General features: G+C 41.7%; 1 protein-coding gene across 3 annotated transcripts in view; it reads right to left on the bottom strand.

Annotated features, from left to right (window-relative positions):
* Nucleotides 1-3,036: 3,036 nt before the first annotated feature.
* LOC111975341 (volume-regulated anion channel subunit LRRC8C-like) overlaps nucleotides 3,037-14,241 on the bottom strand; it is a 24,329-nt gene continuing 13,124 nt past the window's right edge. For 2 of the 3 annotated variants that reach the window (XM_024003570.3, XM_024003569.3), the window contains exons 3-7: nucleotides 9,353-9,751; nucleotides 6,359-6,966; nucleotides 5,795-6,116; nucleotides 5,351-5,713; nucleotides 3,037-5,092 (exon numbers count right to left, since the gene is read on the bottom strand). In XM_024003570.3, coding sequence (XP_023859338.1) covers nucleotides 4,526-5,092; nucleotides 5,351-5,713; nucleotides 5,795-6,116; nucleotides 6,359-6,966; nucleotides 9,353-9,751 — 2,259 coding nt within the window. In that variant the 3' untranslated portion in view covers nucleotides 3,037-4,525. The remainder of the gene's footprint in view (nucleotides 5,093-5,350; nucleotides 5,714-5,794; nucleotides 6,117-6,358; nucleotides 6,967-9,352; nucleotides 9,752-14,241) is intronic. The other variant, XM_024003571.3, reaches the window with a different exon arrangement.

The following is a 14,241-nucleotide window of genomic DNA, read 5'->3' as shown; positions in this document are numbered from 1 at the left end:
AACCTTTTTTGCCGACACAGAGCCCTGCCAATCCATCACAACTGGTCTAAATCAGCTACAGCTAATTTAGCCATTTTTTGCCGCTGCTAGTAGCTTTTACCTTCTGCACAGACACCAGCCCTGTTATAGCCTGGATATTACTCACCAATTTACCAGCATCGGACGTCTCTCTGACAACAACGCCGGATTCCTGCCGTAATCCCTGAGCCACTACTTCTGATCCTCACAGCTAGCTTGCAGCTAGCGCAGCTAGCGCCACTGCCACGAAGCTAGCACCAGTTAGCAAACACAATTCTACAATTCACAACCTCCTTTGCCACCGCCATCCGGCTTGGATTCTCTGTCGACACGACCACGTCTGAGCAGACCCCCTCCGTCTGAGCAGACCCCCCCCGGGCTACTAACTTTAAACGCCGCGTGCTAGCTTAGGAGGCCTCCCTGCTCCATCTACGGCTGCCCCCTGGACACTATGATCACTTGGCTACATAGCTGATGCATGCTTGACTGTCCATAATTCACGGTACTCCATTCTGTTTATTTGTGTTTTATCTGGCGGCTCTGTGCTTTAACTCAGGATCTGTGTGTAGTTAATCCGACCCTCTCTGCCTAGTCGTCGCCATTTTTACCTGTTGGTGCTGGTTAGATAGCACCCTGTTATTGCTGCTGTTATCTTACCTGTTGTTTTAGCTAGCTCTCCCAATCAAGACCTGCAATCACTTTATGCCTTACTGTATGTCTCTCTCAAATATCAATATGCCTTGCATACTGTTGCAGGCTAGTTATCATTATCATTGTTTTGGTTTGCAATGGACCCCGTATTCCACTCTCCGACCTCTGATACATCCTTTGTCCCACCCCCCACACATGCGGTGACCTCACCCATTGAGACCAGCATGTCCAGAGATACAACCTCTCTTATCATCACCCAGTGCCTGGGCTTGCCTCCGCTGTACCCGCGCCCCACCATACCCCTGTCTGCACATTATGCCAGAATCTATTCTACCACGCCCATAAATCTGCTCCTTTTATTCTTTGTCCCCAACGCTCTAGGCAACCAGTTTTGATAGCCTTTAGCCGCACCCTCATCCTACTACTCCTCTGTTCCTCGGGTGATGTGGAGGTAAACCCAGGCCCTGCATGTCCCCAGTCACCCTCATTTGTTGACTTCTGTGATCGAAAAAGCCTTGGCCTCATGCATGTCAACATCAGAAGCCTCCTCCCTAAGTTTGCCTTACTCACCGCTTTAGCACACTCTGCCAACCCTTATGTCCTTGCCGTGTCCGAATCCTGGCTTAGGAAGGCCACCAAAAATTCTGGGATTTCTATACCCAACTATAACACTTTCCGTCAAATAGAACTGCCAAAGGGAGGAGTTGCAATCTACTTCAGAGATAGCCTGCAAAGTTCTGTCATACTTTCCAGGTCATTGCCCAAACAGTTCGAACTTCTAATTTTAAAAATTAATCTCTCCAGAAATAAGTCTCTCACTGTTGCCGCCTGCTACCGACCCCCCTCAGGTCCCAGCTGTGCCCTGGACACCATCTGTGAATTGATCGCTCCCCATCTAGCTTCAGAGTTTGTTCTGTAGGTGACCTAAACTGGATATGCTTAACACCCCGGCAGTCCTACAATCCAAGCTTGATGCCCTCAATCTCACACAAATCATCAAGGAACCCACCAGGTACAACCCTAAATCCGTAAACATGGGCACCCTAATAGACATTATCCTGACCAACCTGCCCTCCAAATACACCTCTGCTGTCTTCAATCAAGATCTCAGCGATCACTGCCTCATTGCCTGTATCCGCCACGGGTCCGCGGTCAAACGACCACCCCTCATCACTGTCAAACGCTCCCTAAAACACTTCTGCCAGCAGGCTTTCTAATCGACCTGGCCCGCGGTACCCTGGAAGGATATTGACCTCATCCCGTCAGTTGAGGATGCCTGGTCATTCTTTAAAAGTTACTTCCTCACCATATTAGACAAGCATGCTCCGTTCAAAAAATGCAGAACCAAGAACAGATATAGCCCTTGGTTCACTCCAGACCTGACTGCCCTCGACCAGCACAAAAACATCTGTGGCGAACTGCAATAGCATCGAAGAGCCCCGCGATATGCAAATGTTCAGGAAGTCAGAACTTATTTATATTTCTACTTTGCACATTCTTCCACTGCAAATCTACCATTCCAGTGTTTTACTTGCTATATTGTATTTACCTCGCCACCATGGCATTTTTTGCCTTTACCTCCCTTATCTCACCTCATTTGCTCACATTGTATATAGACTTATTTTTCTACTGTATTATTGACTGTATGTTTTGTTTATTCCATGTGTAACTCTGTGTGGTTGTATGTGTCAAATTGCTATGCTTTATCTTGGCCAGGTCGCAGTTGCAAATGAGAACTTGTTCTCAACTAGCCTACCTGGTTAAATAAAGGTGAAATAAAAAATAAAGAAAAGAAAAGAAACATATCTAAATCAGGCAAAACAGAATCCTGCACCCCCTGTCAAATCGTTCCGGCATCTCACACTATCCTACAGCACATTGTTTTATATTAGCAAGTTAGATATTCACTTTATCACATATAGACGGGCGGTTGCGGATGGGTTATTAGTAATTGCGGGCAGGTGCGGATGAACAACGCACCATTACAAAATATACCTTTCCTGTGACTAATTATATTGTTAAGAACCATTTAATTACATCACAAAGCCATATTCCCTTCTGACATGAAGTAACACTTAGACATATTACTCAAAACATACACCCACTCAGCAAATTGGCCAGTGTTACCTAGTGTAGATTTTTCAGTGTAACATTTCTAGTGTTGATTCAGGAGTTAAATTAAATCTGAAATTAACACTCAGTAGTGTAAAATAACCCCAGTGTTAGTGTTTATATCCAATGTTAAGTGTGAGAATGTGATTGTGTCTGTTTTACTCTCTGTCAGTTTTACTCTGTGGAGAGTAAAACATTCCCAATAAAACCATGCCCATCATTATCACATTTCYCAGCATGCTCTACTGGAGGGAGTCATTTTTAGGATTGTTTTTAATATCTGTGTTTTTGCATGTACATTGATTGATTAATATTATTGTACACAAATACGATTTTTAAATAACATACATTTTTCTCAACTAATCCAATCAGATGGATGCAATAAATGCAACTATTACTTAAATGGCTGTTCCAGTTTAAATGGTTTAGATAAGGGGTGGGAAACTCGGGCCCCAAGGGGCCTGATTGGTGTCAACATTTTGCCCTAGCTAATTTAGAACGTAATTAGTTTAATCAGCTGTGTTTGCTAGGGAAAGGGAAAAAATGTGACACCCATCTGGACCCTGAAGACTGGAGTTGCCCATCCCTGACTTAGGTAGTCTCCTCACAATGTTCCTAACCCTTACATTCATTCTGAATGATTAAAAATCTGGTTTCGTATAGGAATTACATCACTTTGCAAGCCTGCRTAATGTGACTTGCAGATGTGGCCTCTAAACCAGGATTGTCCTAACACCAMTGTGTTAGGGTAAAACTTGGCCATGAAAGTAAGGCCTTATATATTTAATGTATTGTCCTAAAGCATTACATTTTAATGATAACATTCACCTCTAGTGGGAAGTCCACAGGAGTGAAATTAATAAATTCAACAACCATGTCTCTGCCACTAACAAATACTGTCATGGGTGGTAAATCTACAATTAACTTGAAAAGGCAAGGCACTGGGAAATTATATTGGAGGTGTGGCTTAGTTGAGGCGTGGCTTTAAATTCGTTGTTTTTGGCACCCATGAATGGAAGTGTTGTATCAGTTTAAGTGGTCTATGGTTATACTTATTCAAGTTCGAATATGTCTGCTGCCAGTCCTGAAGTCTTTGTAAATGCTTACATAAGAACAAGTAGTATTAAATACGTTATTGTTATTGTAATCTCCTTAATCCAACACCAGCGACCTTGTCAACAGATACAGACCTCTTTGCGTAATGGTTAAAAATACTATATAAGGTGTTATTGCATAACACCATTAGTGTAAACTATATACACTTCCTAGTGTTAAAAATACTATATGAGGTGTTATTGCATAACACCATTAGTGTAAACTATATACACTTCCTAGTGTTAAAAATACTATATGAAGTGTTATTGCATAACACTAAAAGTGTTAATCGTGTGGACCCGTATAGAACAATTGTCACTGTAAGTGTTGATTTAACACTGGAGAATTTGCTGTKCATGAATATCACAATTTCCACCCCAGAACAGTATACTGCTTAGAGTTTGATCATGATAAACTAAGTATACAGTMAAATCTACAATTTTGGTAGACTATGATTGTCAGATTAAGACAAGATTGGCATTTTCTTTTTGCACATATAAGTAACTTGCTTTGTCCGAGCCAGATAGGCCCATAGGGCAGGAGCCAATCTCCTGTTTATGTAATGTGAGGCAGCTTGATGTACAAGTACACCCACTGGACAGGATGCTAATGTATCGCAGGGCCTTTTGCACAGATTCTGTAAGGCATTTCACTCAGCCTTCATTTTGTCTCTGATATCCGAAGGCAAGGTTTCAAACAGGACGTCCTCCACCACTAGGCCGCCACGCTTCAACGCCCGGCAGAATCGCAGCTCTGGAGGCAGGAGCTCAAAATGGTTGCCCTTCAGTTCCAGGTGTGTCAATAGAACCAGGTATGAGATCTTTGGTGAGAGCAATGACAGCGTATTCTTGCCCAGCTTGAGGGTTTTGAGCTTCTTGCAAAAGAAGAGCTCGTCTGGGAGGTTATCAATCTTGTTGCACGTAACAGAGAAGTACTGAAGACTCTGTAGGACACCGATCTCCGGCGGAATGAACCGGATGTCGTTGTTGGACAGATCCAGGTAACGAAGCTTGTTGCATAAGAACAGGTGCGAGGGCAAGATCTCTATCTTGTTATGACTGAAGTAGAGGCGCTCCAGGCTGCCCAGCTTCTTGATGTGCTCAGGGACATAGCAGATACTGTTGTGCCAGAGTTTCAGGCACGTCAGTTTGTGGAGGTGCTGGCAGCTGACTATCTCCTCAATGGAGCGCAGGTTGTTTTCCTTCAAGTCCAACTCCTGTAGAGTTAGAGTTATACAAATGTATTTTAAGTGTCACTCCACAATATTACAGGAATTGGCAATACATATGACATATTTGAAGTCAAGAAAACAGCCCAGAACAGAGTTAGCTGGAGATGCACCTTTAAGGCCCTTTGCTCAACTAGGAGCTTAAAGGAATAGGTCATTACATATTTAAAAACCACATTGTGGACCACTCAGTGTGGAGACACTGTAGGCGAACATAGCAGGCGGTCAAAGTACGGCATATCATACCTGTAGGTTCGTGAGGCTAAAGACAGCATGTGGGATGCGTTCCAGGTCACAGTGCACCAGCTCCAGTTCAGTCAGGTTCACCATCTTCTTCAGGTTGTTGAGCATCACCAGCTTGGTGCCATCGTTGTAAACGTACAGTCTCTGCAGGTGGCTGGACACGTCCACGATGGACTGGGGGATCTTTGTAAAGTTACTTTTGAGCGACAGGGTCTTCAGATTCTTCAGCTCCCTTAGAGACTCCAGAACCACATTCTTAGAAGCGTCAGGACTCAGTGAGCCAATGAGGTAGAGCTCCTCTAGATTCCGTAGGTGGTACAGCCAATGAGGCAGCTCCCTGCTGTCATCAAACTTTACCCTGAGSACCTTACATAAAGATGGAACGATACTTTATTAATAAAAAATAAATAAAAACATGCCACACCAAAGACTACCAGAATAGCATACCTTAAGGTTATCCTTGAGGAAGGAAGTGGCTGTGGTGTGGATCTTTAAGCAACACTGATACAGAGACAGCTCCTGGAGGTTTTCCAGCTGGGCGATGGAGGCTGGGATGGATACGTTGTTGATGATCTCTAGCTTCAGGGATTGGAGCTCTGTCACCTCGAAGATGGTGTCCGGGAGCCCAGACAGCATGAAGAGCTGCAGCTCYAGTCTGTTGTTATGGTTGGTCAGCAGTCTCTGACGCAGCTTCTCTGGTGTCCACTCATGGTTCAGGTTCAGCTGTTTCAGTTTGTTCTCACTGACCTCAGACAGGAACACTGCGAACCTGAAAGAAAGAAAGAAAGAAGAAGAATACGTTATTGTCCAATGTAGACAGATATGCCATGGAAACTTCTGCTTTTGTCTTCTGCTTTATTCCAACTCCGAAAGGCTGGAGCAGAGGGTAGCCATACAACTGCACCCGAATGGTTTGTTTTACAATTGGAGGCATTACATACCTATCAACAGCAACGGAGAGCTGAATTACTTGAAACAATTTAAAATTTTCAAAAAATATATATTTTACACCTTTTGGAGTACAGTGGGTCGTACTGGTCGATCATGTGCAGCATGAAGGCAAAGTCATTCTTCACGTCTGGGATGTCATCGATTCCCGTTTCTTGCCTCACGTATTCAAAGGAGTACTCCTTCAGCGAGCGGTAGAAGAGCCAGTAGGAAGTGTAGAGGCAGGTGAATCCGTACACAGCCACGAAGCACAGGTAACAGTACGACAACTTAGAGAACAGGTGGGCCATGGTGTGATTACAGGAGAAATGCTTATATCCCGTCATGTCCTGTATGTCCACACTGCACTTCACTGTGATCTGCACCTCAGAGACTAAAGCACTGTTATACGCGATGATGAGGAGGAACTTGAACACTTTGAGAACAGTCTGGCGAACATACATAACATAGAGGATGTCCCCCTCTTCGACGTGCAGGCGGAACTTCTTCACCTTCTCAAATAGAGCTTTGGCCTGTTCTCCTTCCTTCTTATCCAGGGCGCTGGCTGTGGGCTTGTCCACTACGATCTTCTCTGGGATGGATTTGAGGGACTGGGTCTTCTCCAGGCTGTCCAGGTTCCCCTCTACAGACACATTGAGGATCGCTTTGCTGGCACTGTTGTTCTTGTTGTCCTTGAATGAATAAATTAATGAATTTATTAATTAATGCATTTTATTTGAAATATTTCAAATATATCCAATATAGGGCTGTTTCCCAGAAACAGATTGAGCCTAGTCCTGGACGAAACAGAATTTTGAAAGGAGATTCTCCATTGAGTTTTCAGTCCAGGCCTAGGCTTTAGCTGTGTACAGGAAACTGCCCCATAGTTTCCTCAGCCATTTGACTACAACAATACATACAGTTGAAGTCGGAAGTTTACATACACCTTAGCCAAATACATTTAAACTCAGTTTTTCACAATTCCTGACATTTAATCCCAGTAAAGATTCCCTGTTTTAGGTCAGTTAGGATCACCACTTTATTTTAAGAATGTGAAATGTCAGAATAATAGTAGAGAGAATGATTTATTTCAGCTTTAATTTCTTTCATCACATTCCCAGTGGGTTAAAGGTTTACATACACTCAATTATTATTTGGTAGCATTGCCTTTAAATTGATTAACTTGGGTTAAATGTTTCAGGTAGCCTTCCACAACATTCCCACAATAAGTTGTGTGAATTTTGGCCCATTCTTCCTGACAGAGCTGGTGTAACTGAGTCAGGTTTGTAGGCCTCCTTGCTCGCACATGCTTTTTCAGTTCTGCCCACAAATGTTCTATGGGATTGAGGTCAGGGCTTTGTGATGGCCACTCCAATACCTTGACTTTGTTGTCCTTAAGCCATTTTGCCACAACTTTGGAAGTATGCTTGTGGTCATTGTGCATTTGGAAGACCCATTTGTGACCAAGCTTTAACTTCCTGACGGATGTCTTGAGATGTTGCTTCAATATATCCACATAATTTTCCATCCTCATGATGCCATCTATTTTGTGAAGTGCACCAGTCTCTCCTGCAGCAAAGCACTCGCAAAACATGATGCTGCCACCCCCGTGCCTCACGGTTGGGATGGTGTTCTTCGGCTTGCAAGCTCCCCCTTTTTCCTCCAAACGTAACGATGGTCATTATGGCCAAACAGTTCTATTTTTGTTTCATCAGACCAGAGGACATTTCTCCAAAAAGTACGATCTTTGTCCCCATGTGCAGTTGCAAACCGTAGTCTGGCTTTTGTATGGCGATTTTGTAGCAGTGGCTTCTTCCTTGCTGAGCGGCCTTTCAGGTTATGTCGATATAGGACTTGTTTTACTGTGGATATAGATACTTTTGTACCTGTTTCCTCCAGCATATTCATAAGGTCATTTGCTGTTGTTCTGTGATTGATTTGCACTTTTCGCACCAAAGTACGTTAATCTCTAGGAGACAGAACGTGTCTCCTTCCTGAGCGGTATGACGGCTGCATAGTGTTTATACTTGCGTACTATTGTTTGTACAGATGAACGTGGTACCTTCAGGCATTTGGAAATTGCTCCCACCAAGTATAAACCAGACCCGCGGTGTACAATTTTTTTCGGAGGTCTTGGCTGATTTCTTTTTATTTTCCCATGATGTCAAGCAAAGAGGCACTGAGTTTGAAGGTAGGCCTTGAAATACATCCACAGGTACACCTCCAATTGTCTCAAATTATGTCAATTACCCTATCAGAAGCTTCTAAAGCCATGACATCATTTTCTGGAATTTTCCAAGCTGTTTAAAGGCATGGTCAACTTATGACCCACTGGAATTGTGATACAGTGAATTATAAGTTAAATAATCTGTCTGTAAACAATTGTTGGAAGAATTACTTGTGTCATGCAAAAAGTATATGTCCTAACCGACTAAAACTATAGTTTGTAACAGGAAATTTGTGGAGTGGTTGAAAAACGAGTTTTAATGACGCCAACCTAAGTGTATGTAAACTTCTGACTTCAACTGTACATATATACACTGCGTGTACAAAACATTATAAGCACATGCTCTTTCCAAGACATAGACTGGACCAGGTGAATCCAGGTGAACGCTATGATACCTTATTGATGTCACTTGTTAAATCCACTTCAATCTGTGTAGATGAAGGGGAGGAGACCAGTTAAAGAAGGATTTTAGAGCCTTGAGATAATTGAGATTGTGTATGTGTGCCATTCAGAGGGTGAATGGGTAAGAAAAAAGATTTAAGTGCTTTTGAACGGGGTATGGTAGTCGGTGCCAGGCGCACCGGTTTGTGTCAAGAACTGCAACACTGCTTGGTTTTTCACGCTCAACAGTTTCTCGTGTGTATCAAGAATGGTCCACCACCCAAAGGACATTCAGTCAACTTGAGACAACCGTGGGAAGCATTGGAGTCAACATGGGCCAGCATCAGCATCTCTGTGGAGGGGTGGGTTCAACTCAATATTAGGAAGGTGTTCTTAATGTATTGTACACTCAGTGTACGTACAAACATATATCCATTCATACATACACTACATACTGTACAAACACATACCAACAATACCTTCTCCTCTGGGTTCTCTCCAGACACCTCAGACAGAGCTCTAGTAGTCCAGGGGGAGTCGAAGCACTTTCCCAAGATGGAGATGAAATGCTCTATCTTAGAGCTGGAGCCTGGGAACTTGAACCAGAAATTGCTACACACCATGAAGATGAGGGTGTGTATGAGGACTAGGTAAGGGAAGTACTTGGCGTACCAGTGCAGGGCTTTCTCGTAGCACATCTGGTTTATGAAGCTGTACTGTTGAAGGTCCAGGTTGGTTTTCAGGCCCATCATCTCATGCACATCCTGCGACACAACAGGTGAGACCAGCTCGGTTTTATTTGGTAAGGGTATTGTTTGGTTCGCCATTGATATTCTCTGTGGAAGGCAGATGATTTTGTCCTGGACCACCTGAAAGAAAAGAAACATCAAAAAAGACATTCACAATAAAGCAAGCACAAATGTAAGATGACAATACAACTGTCAAACAATACCCAATGATGGCAATATATACACAATATCACAGTAACTGAGTAGTAAACAGTTCTGCAATATTGAAATTCTTCACTGATTGTAATATTCCTAAGATTTTATTAGGCACATTTATTTTTTTGCTCTTTATTATTTTATAATAACGAGCTAACCCACTAGGCAATTACATTGAATCAACGTGGAATAGATGTTGAACTGACGTCTGTGCCCAGTGGAAAAGTGAGAACAATTTCCAATGAATTCATTACAAAAAAGTATATTACAGTAACTTAGATACACAATGATAATACAAACAACAGAGGGGGATATCGGATGTTATTTCTCATTTCCTTCTGTGACAACATTGGTAGGACTGTGACTCAGACAGGAGATTACCAATTTGTGTTTTAGCCACCGCAGACTAAAGAGGGAGTCAGACTCATTGTAACGCTATGCAATACTGTACCACCAAATGATATGTTATTCTTTGACCTACCATTGCACTTTTATAACACTTACAACATTACCAATTGTTCTACTGCAATTATAAACTAATCATGAATGTGTTGATGTATATACAGTTTATTTTTCTTCAGCTTTGTAAATATTTGCTTTTCTTATGAGCCAGACCAGTGACATAGCCTAAATACCATGTGGTTCCTGAGGCAGAGGACTCTGTCTGGAAAATTTGTCTGAAGAAAATGCCTGATCAGCTGGAAAAGGGGGAGGCTCTCTCTCTTTTAATGCAGGACAGGAGAAATTAAAAGTCAGACTTGCTGAGTACAGTGTTGTGTCTTTGGCATCATTAAAAGTGGTGACTGTTATTTTATCAAATCAATTCTCTGTAATTATTATACGTGATTCAACTAATAATGTAAATGTAATTAACTAGGAAGTCGGGGCACCACGGAAAATCTTCAGATTACAAAGTTATAATTTTCCGAATATAACTCTTCAGATATTTTAATATCTGATCAATTAGTCTTCTATTAATTATTATTTACCTCACGTCAGTCTCATTCCAAACGTCGTAAATTGTTGGTTATCTGCAGGAACCCAGCCTAAACTATGAATCATCCATACACCAATTGGCTTAATCATTTATTTACTAACTAACTAAATAATCACAGAAATGCATAAACAAACAGTAGATATTGCTTACTAACAAGGATAGGGAAGATTCCCAAGTGGGCTAAGCCGATATGACGGCTTGGTGGACAAAGGTAAGTGGGTGTGGACTGAGAAAGAAGCGGGAAAGACAAAAGGGATCACTACACACAGTTGATAATTATATTAATTGAAATGCTAATCCTTTGCACATGAACGCTCACTCATTCGGGAATAATTGCAATCAATATATATTTACGCCCATGTGTCGTTGTGATCTTCTCTGTTGGAATCCGGTCCGTCTGCTGGAGAGTTCATCCGAGTAGTGCGTGACCATTCTGGACTTCCTCCAGATGGTACCTAAGGGTGGTGGTCTGCTGCATTGCAGAGTCCACTTGAGCACTTAGAGTACTGATTTTGGACATGTGGGTGTCGCACTTGCTCCTTTCGGTCTCAAACTTATCTGTCATTGTTTGCAGATAGAGGTCTTGAGTACGAAGCGAGAGATTCAGTGATGAGATTTCTTCTGCTTGCTTGGAAATCAATAATCAATTAATCTTGATCACCCGAGTTCTCTCAACATTCATTTGGTCAGCGACTTCAATGAGTTCTGCTGATTTGTCATCCAACTAAGTCATTGTGTTTATTAACTGATCGTCTTTGGTCTGCAGCATGTTGAGTAGAACATTGTTACTTTGAGTAGCATTCAACAAAACTGCATGCATGTTATCAAGTTGAGCGCTCCTGTTTGTAGATAACTCGTCAGATTTATCTAATTTGGCGTGGACATCATCGTATTTAGTTTTGGCTAAATTGAGTTGTTCCTGTAGCATACAATTTTGTTCCTGTAGAAGAAGATTTTGTTGAAGAGTTTGTGCTCGTTCATCATCATACATTTTCACAATTACATTTAATTGTTCAGTTTTCAAAACGCAGTAGCTAGCAGCCATAGCTAGCAGAATCTTTCCCTTTTCTGCATTTGTCATTGGTTTCCTGGTTCTCTCCACTTGTCCCTTTATGTCTACCGTTACCTGCTCGTGCTTCAGCAGTGCACTGTGGTATTGGACCGATGCCAATCTCGGATGGCAAGATATTAGGGCTAGACTGGAGAGAACCTTTACGAGGCCTGCGCCCGATGGTTGATTTTGGAGAGCGTTGTTCGCCATGTCTGCTGTTTTTCCGCTAATGGCATAATTAGGGTTGGTATCGCTGCTGAGGTCAGATATGAAACATTTTATGGGTGAGATTCACTAATTAGCGGGCGAGTGGGGACTACCCCCTCTGATAGCTTGCACATTATTAGAACATTTGAAAGGGGAAAAAAATCATATTTTTCCAAAGTTTGGTTTTGGAATACGTTGGAAGTTGCAAAGACAATTTTAATCTATTTATAGATGTTAATGAACCATCAGTACTGTACCAGTAATGTGGGAGTTGGACGTGAATGAATTTGCAAAAGCAAATTGTATTGATTAATCAATGATAATGATTAATCATACATGGATAGGCTATCTGGGAATTAAACTTGAATTAACCTGGGAAGTTGGTTCATCTAGGTTACTATTGGAAAGTTTCAAATGTCTCATTTAATTGGAAGAACCTTAAGGTATGTTCGACAATTTAACTTATTAAATTGACTGAGACAGTGTTATCCAATCAATTGAGTGTCTGGATTATCATAAGTGTAAACAGTAGTTTAAATATTGGGGTACATTCACCACTAGTTTCACATATCCCTAAGGCCAAAGCCACATGGGATTCCCGCTGGACGCGGGATTTCCGTCAGTACTGGGGTTAATTGAATGTGCTTTGCAAAAGCAGATTTTACTGATTGATCTATTTTAATGATAAATTAAACCTGTATAGGCTATTTGGGAATTAAACTTTAATTAACCTGAGAGCGCTGTGACATTTTAGAAAACCACTCAATTTGTATATTATTGAAAAGATCCACCTGAAAAGGGAAATCTGGCATTTATACATATTAGTTATATTGAATCAGACATCGATATCCAGTCAATTGCGATTGGCTGGATATCTTAAAGTGATCCACGTTTGGGTGTCACCTAATTCTTTTACAAGAAATGTACTGGCGATTCTTCACCACCAGCATTCGCAGAAAGCTGAAATCAAATGGAAGTACAAAGGGCGGGACTTCCGTCGCGCAAAGCAGAGGAATTTCAACGTGACACAGGAAAAATAAAATGATGTTTTCCCTTTGTTAGCTTAGCATCTCGTGCTAAGCTAATCCTATTTGTACAGAAATCTCACTTCCAAGCACAAACTAGGGTGGTTTTACTTATAACGTCATTACGTTCAAACCATTTCCCTGCATTATTTTCGCGATGTTTTTACCGGAATGCGCGGCAAACAACGAAATGCACCGTGTTCTACTCGCCTGGAAACACGAGAGAGAAAGATAATTATTAGTCAAGCTAATATCTACTCAATTTCAAATCGGTTGGCTCTTTGTCCTCGCTCGAGAAATTAATAATGACTGATCCTACCCGGTTCTGAAACGCGGGAGGCAGAAATAGCCCACGTTTGGCCAAACGTTTATTTTTCAAATTTCTTCAAGAATCTGGATTGTATCCTAGCGCTAGAAATGTATTGCTAACGTTACCCACTGGCTACGTCAGAAACCACTGCAATTCTTATACAGCACAAGAGATTCAATACCGCATTGAACAAGGTTTTTTACTAGCGACGTCTCACATTAACCAATTCAGCATACTTTGCTAGCATTATATAACCGAAGCGACACGATACATAAAAACAGATACACATGTGGCCTACCCGCACTGACAAATCTATCCTCTAATTTCTAACCTTCCTGGCTCTATGCCCTTGCTTTAGAAATTAATATTGACCGACAGAAATAGTACCGTTTCCCTGAAGATCAAAGTCTTTCTTTCCTCAGGAGGGGGTTTTATTCTTAACAATAGGAAAGGGCTGTTCCATGACGCCAGATCATGTCTGTGCTCACGGGAGCGGGCCAATGACTTAGTTAAACTTTAAAGGGAATACAATTCTCTCACATTAAAGGGTTAACATCACATTACATAATTTCACAAATAGTTTCATCTTTACTCATTCATTTTATACAAGAATTAGATGCAAACACCATAATTGAGAAATGTACACATTCAGAGATATAGTTATGTGTATTTAATGTCCTTAGTGAGGTCACCAAATGAAATACACTCAACATAACTGTCCTTTAAGTGACCACGGACTCTTCCCACATTCTCACAAGTGGACATATAGTTTTATTTTCACATTTTGGGGATTTAAGAGTTCGGCCACGTCAAATCCTCTGTTCA

This window comes from Salvelinus sp. IW2-2015, linkage group LG16 (genome assembly GCF_002910315.2).
Source record: "Salvelinus sp. IW2-2015 linkage group LG16, ASM291031v2, whole genome shotgun sequence".
Lineage (NCBI taxonomy): Eukaryota > Metazoa > Chordata > Actinopteri > Salmoniformes > Salmonidae > Salvelinus > Salvelinus sp. IW2-2015.
Note: the sequence above shows the minus strand (reverse complement) of the source record. Positions and strands in the feature narration are given on the sequence as shown.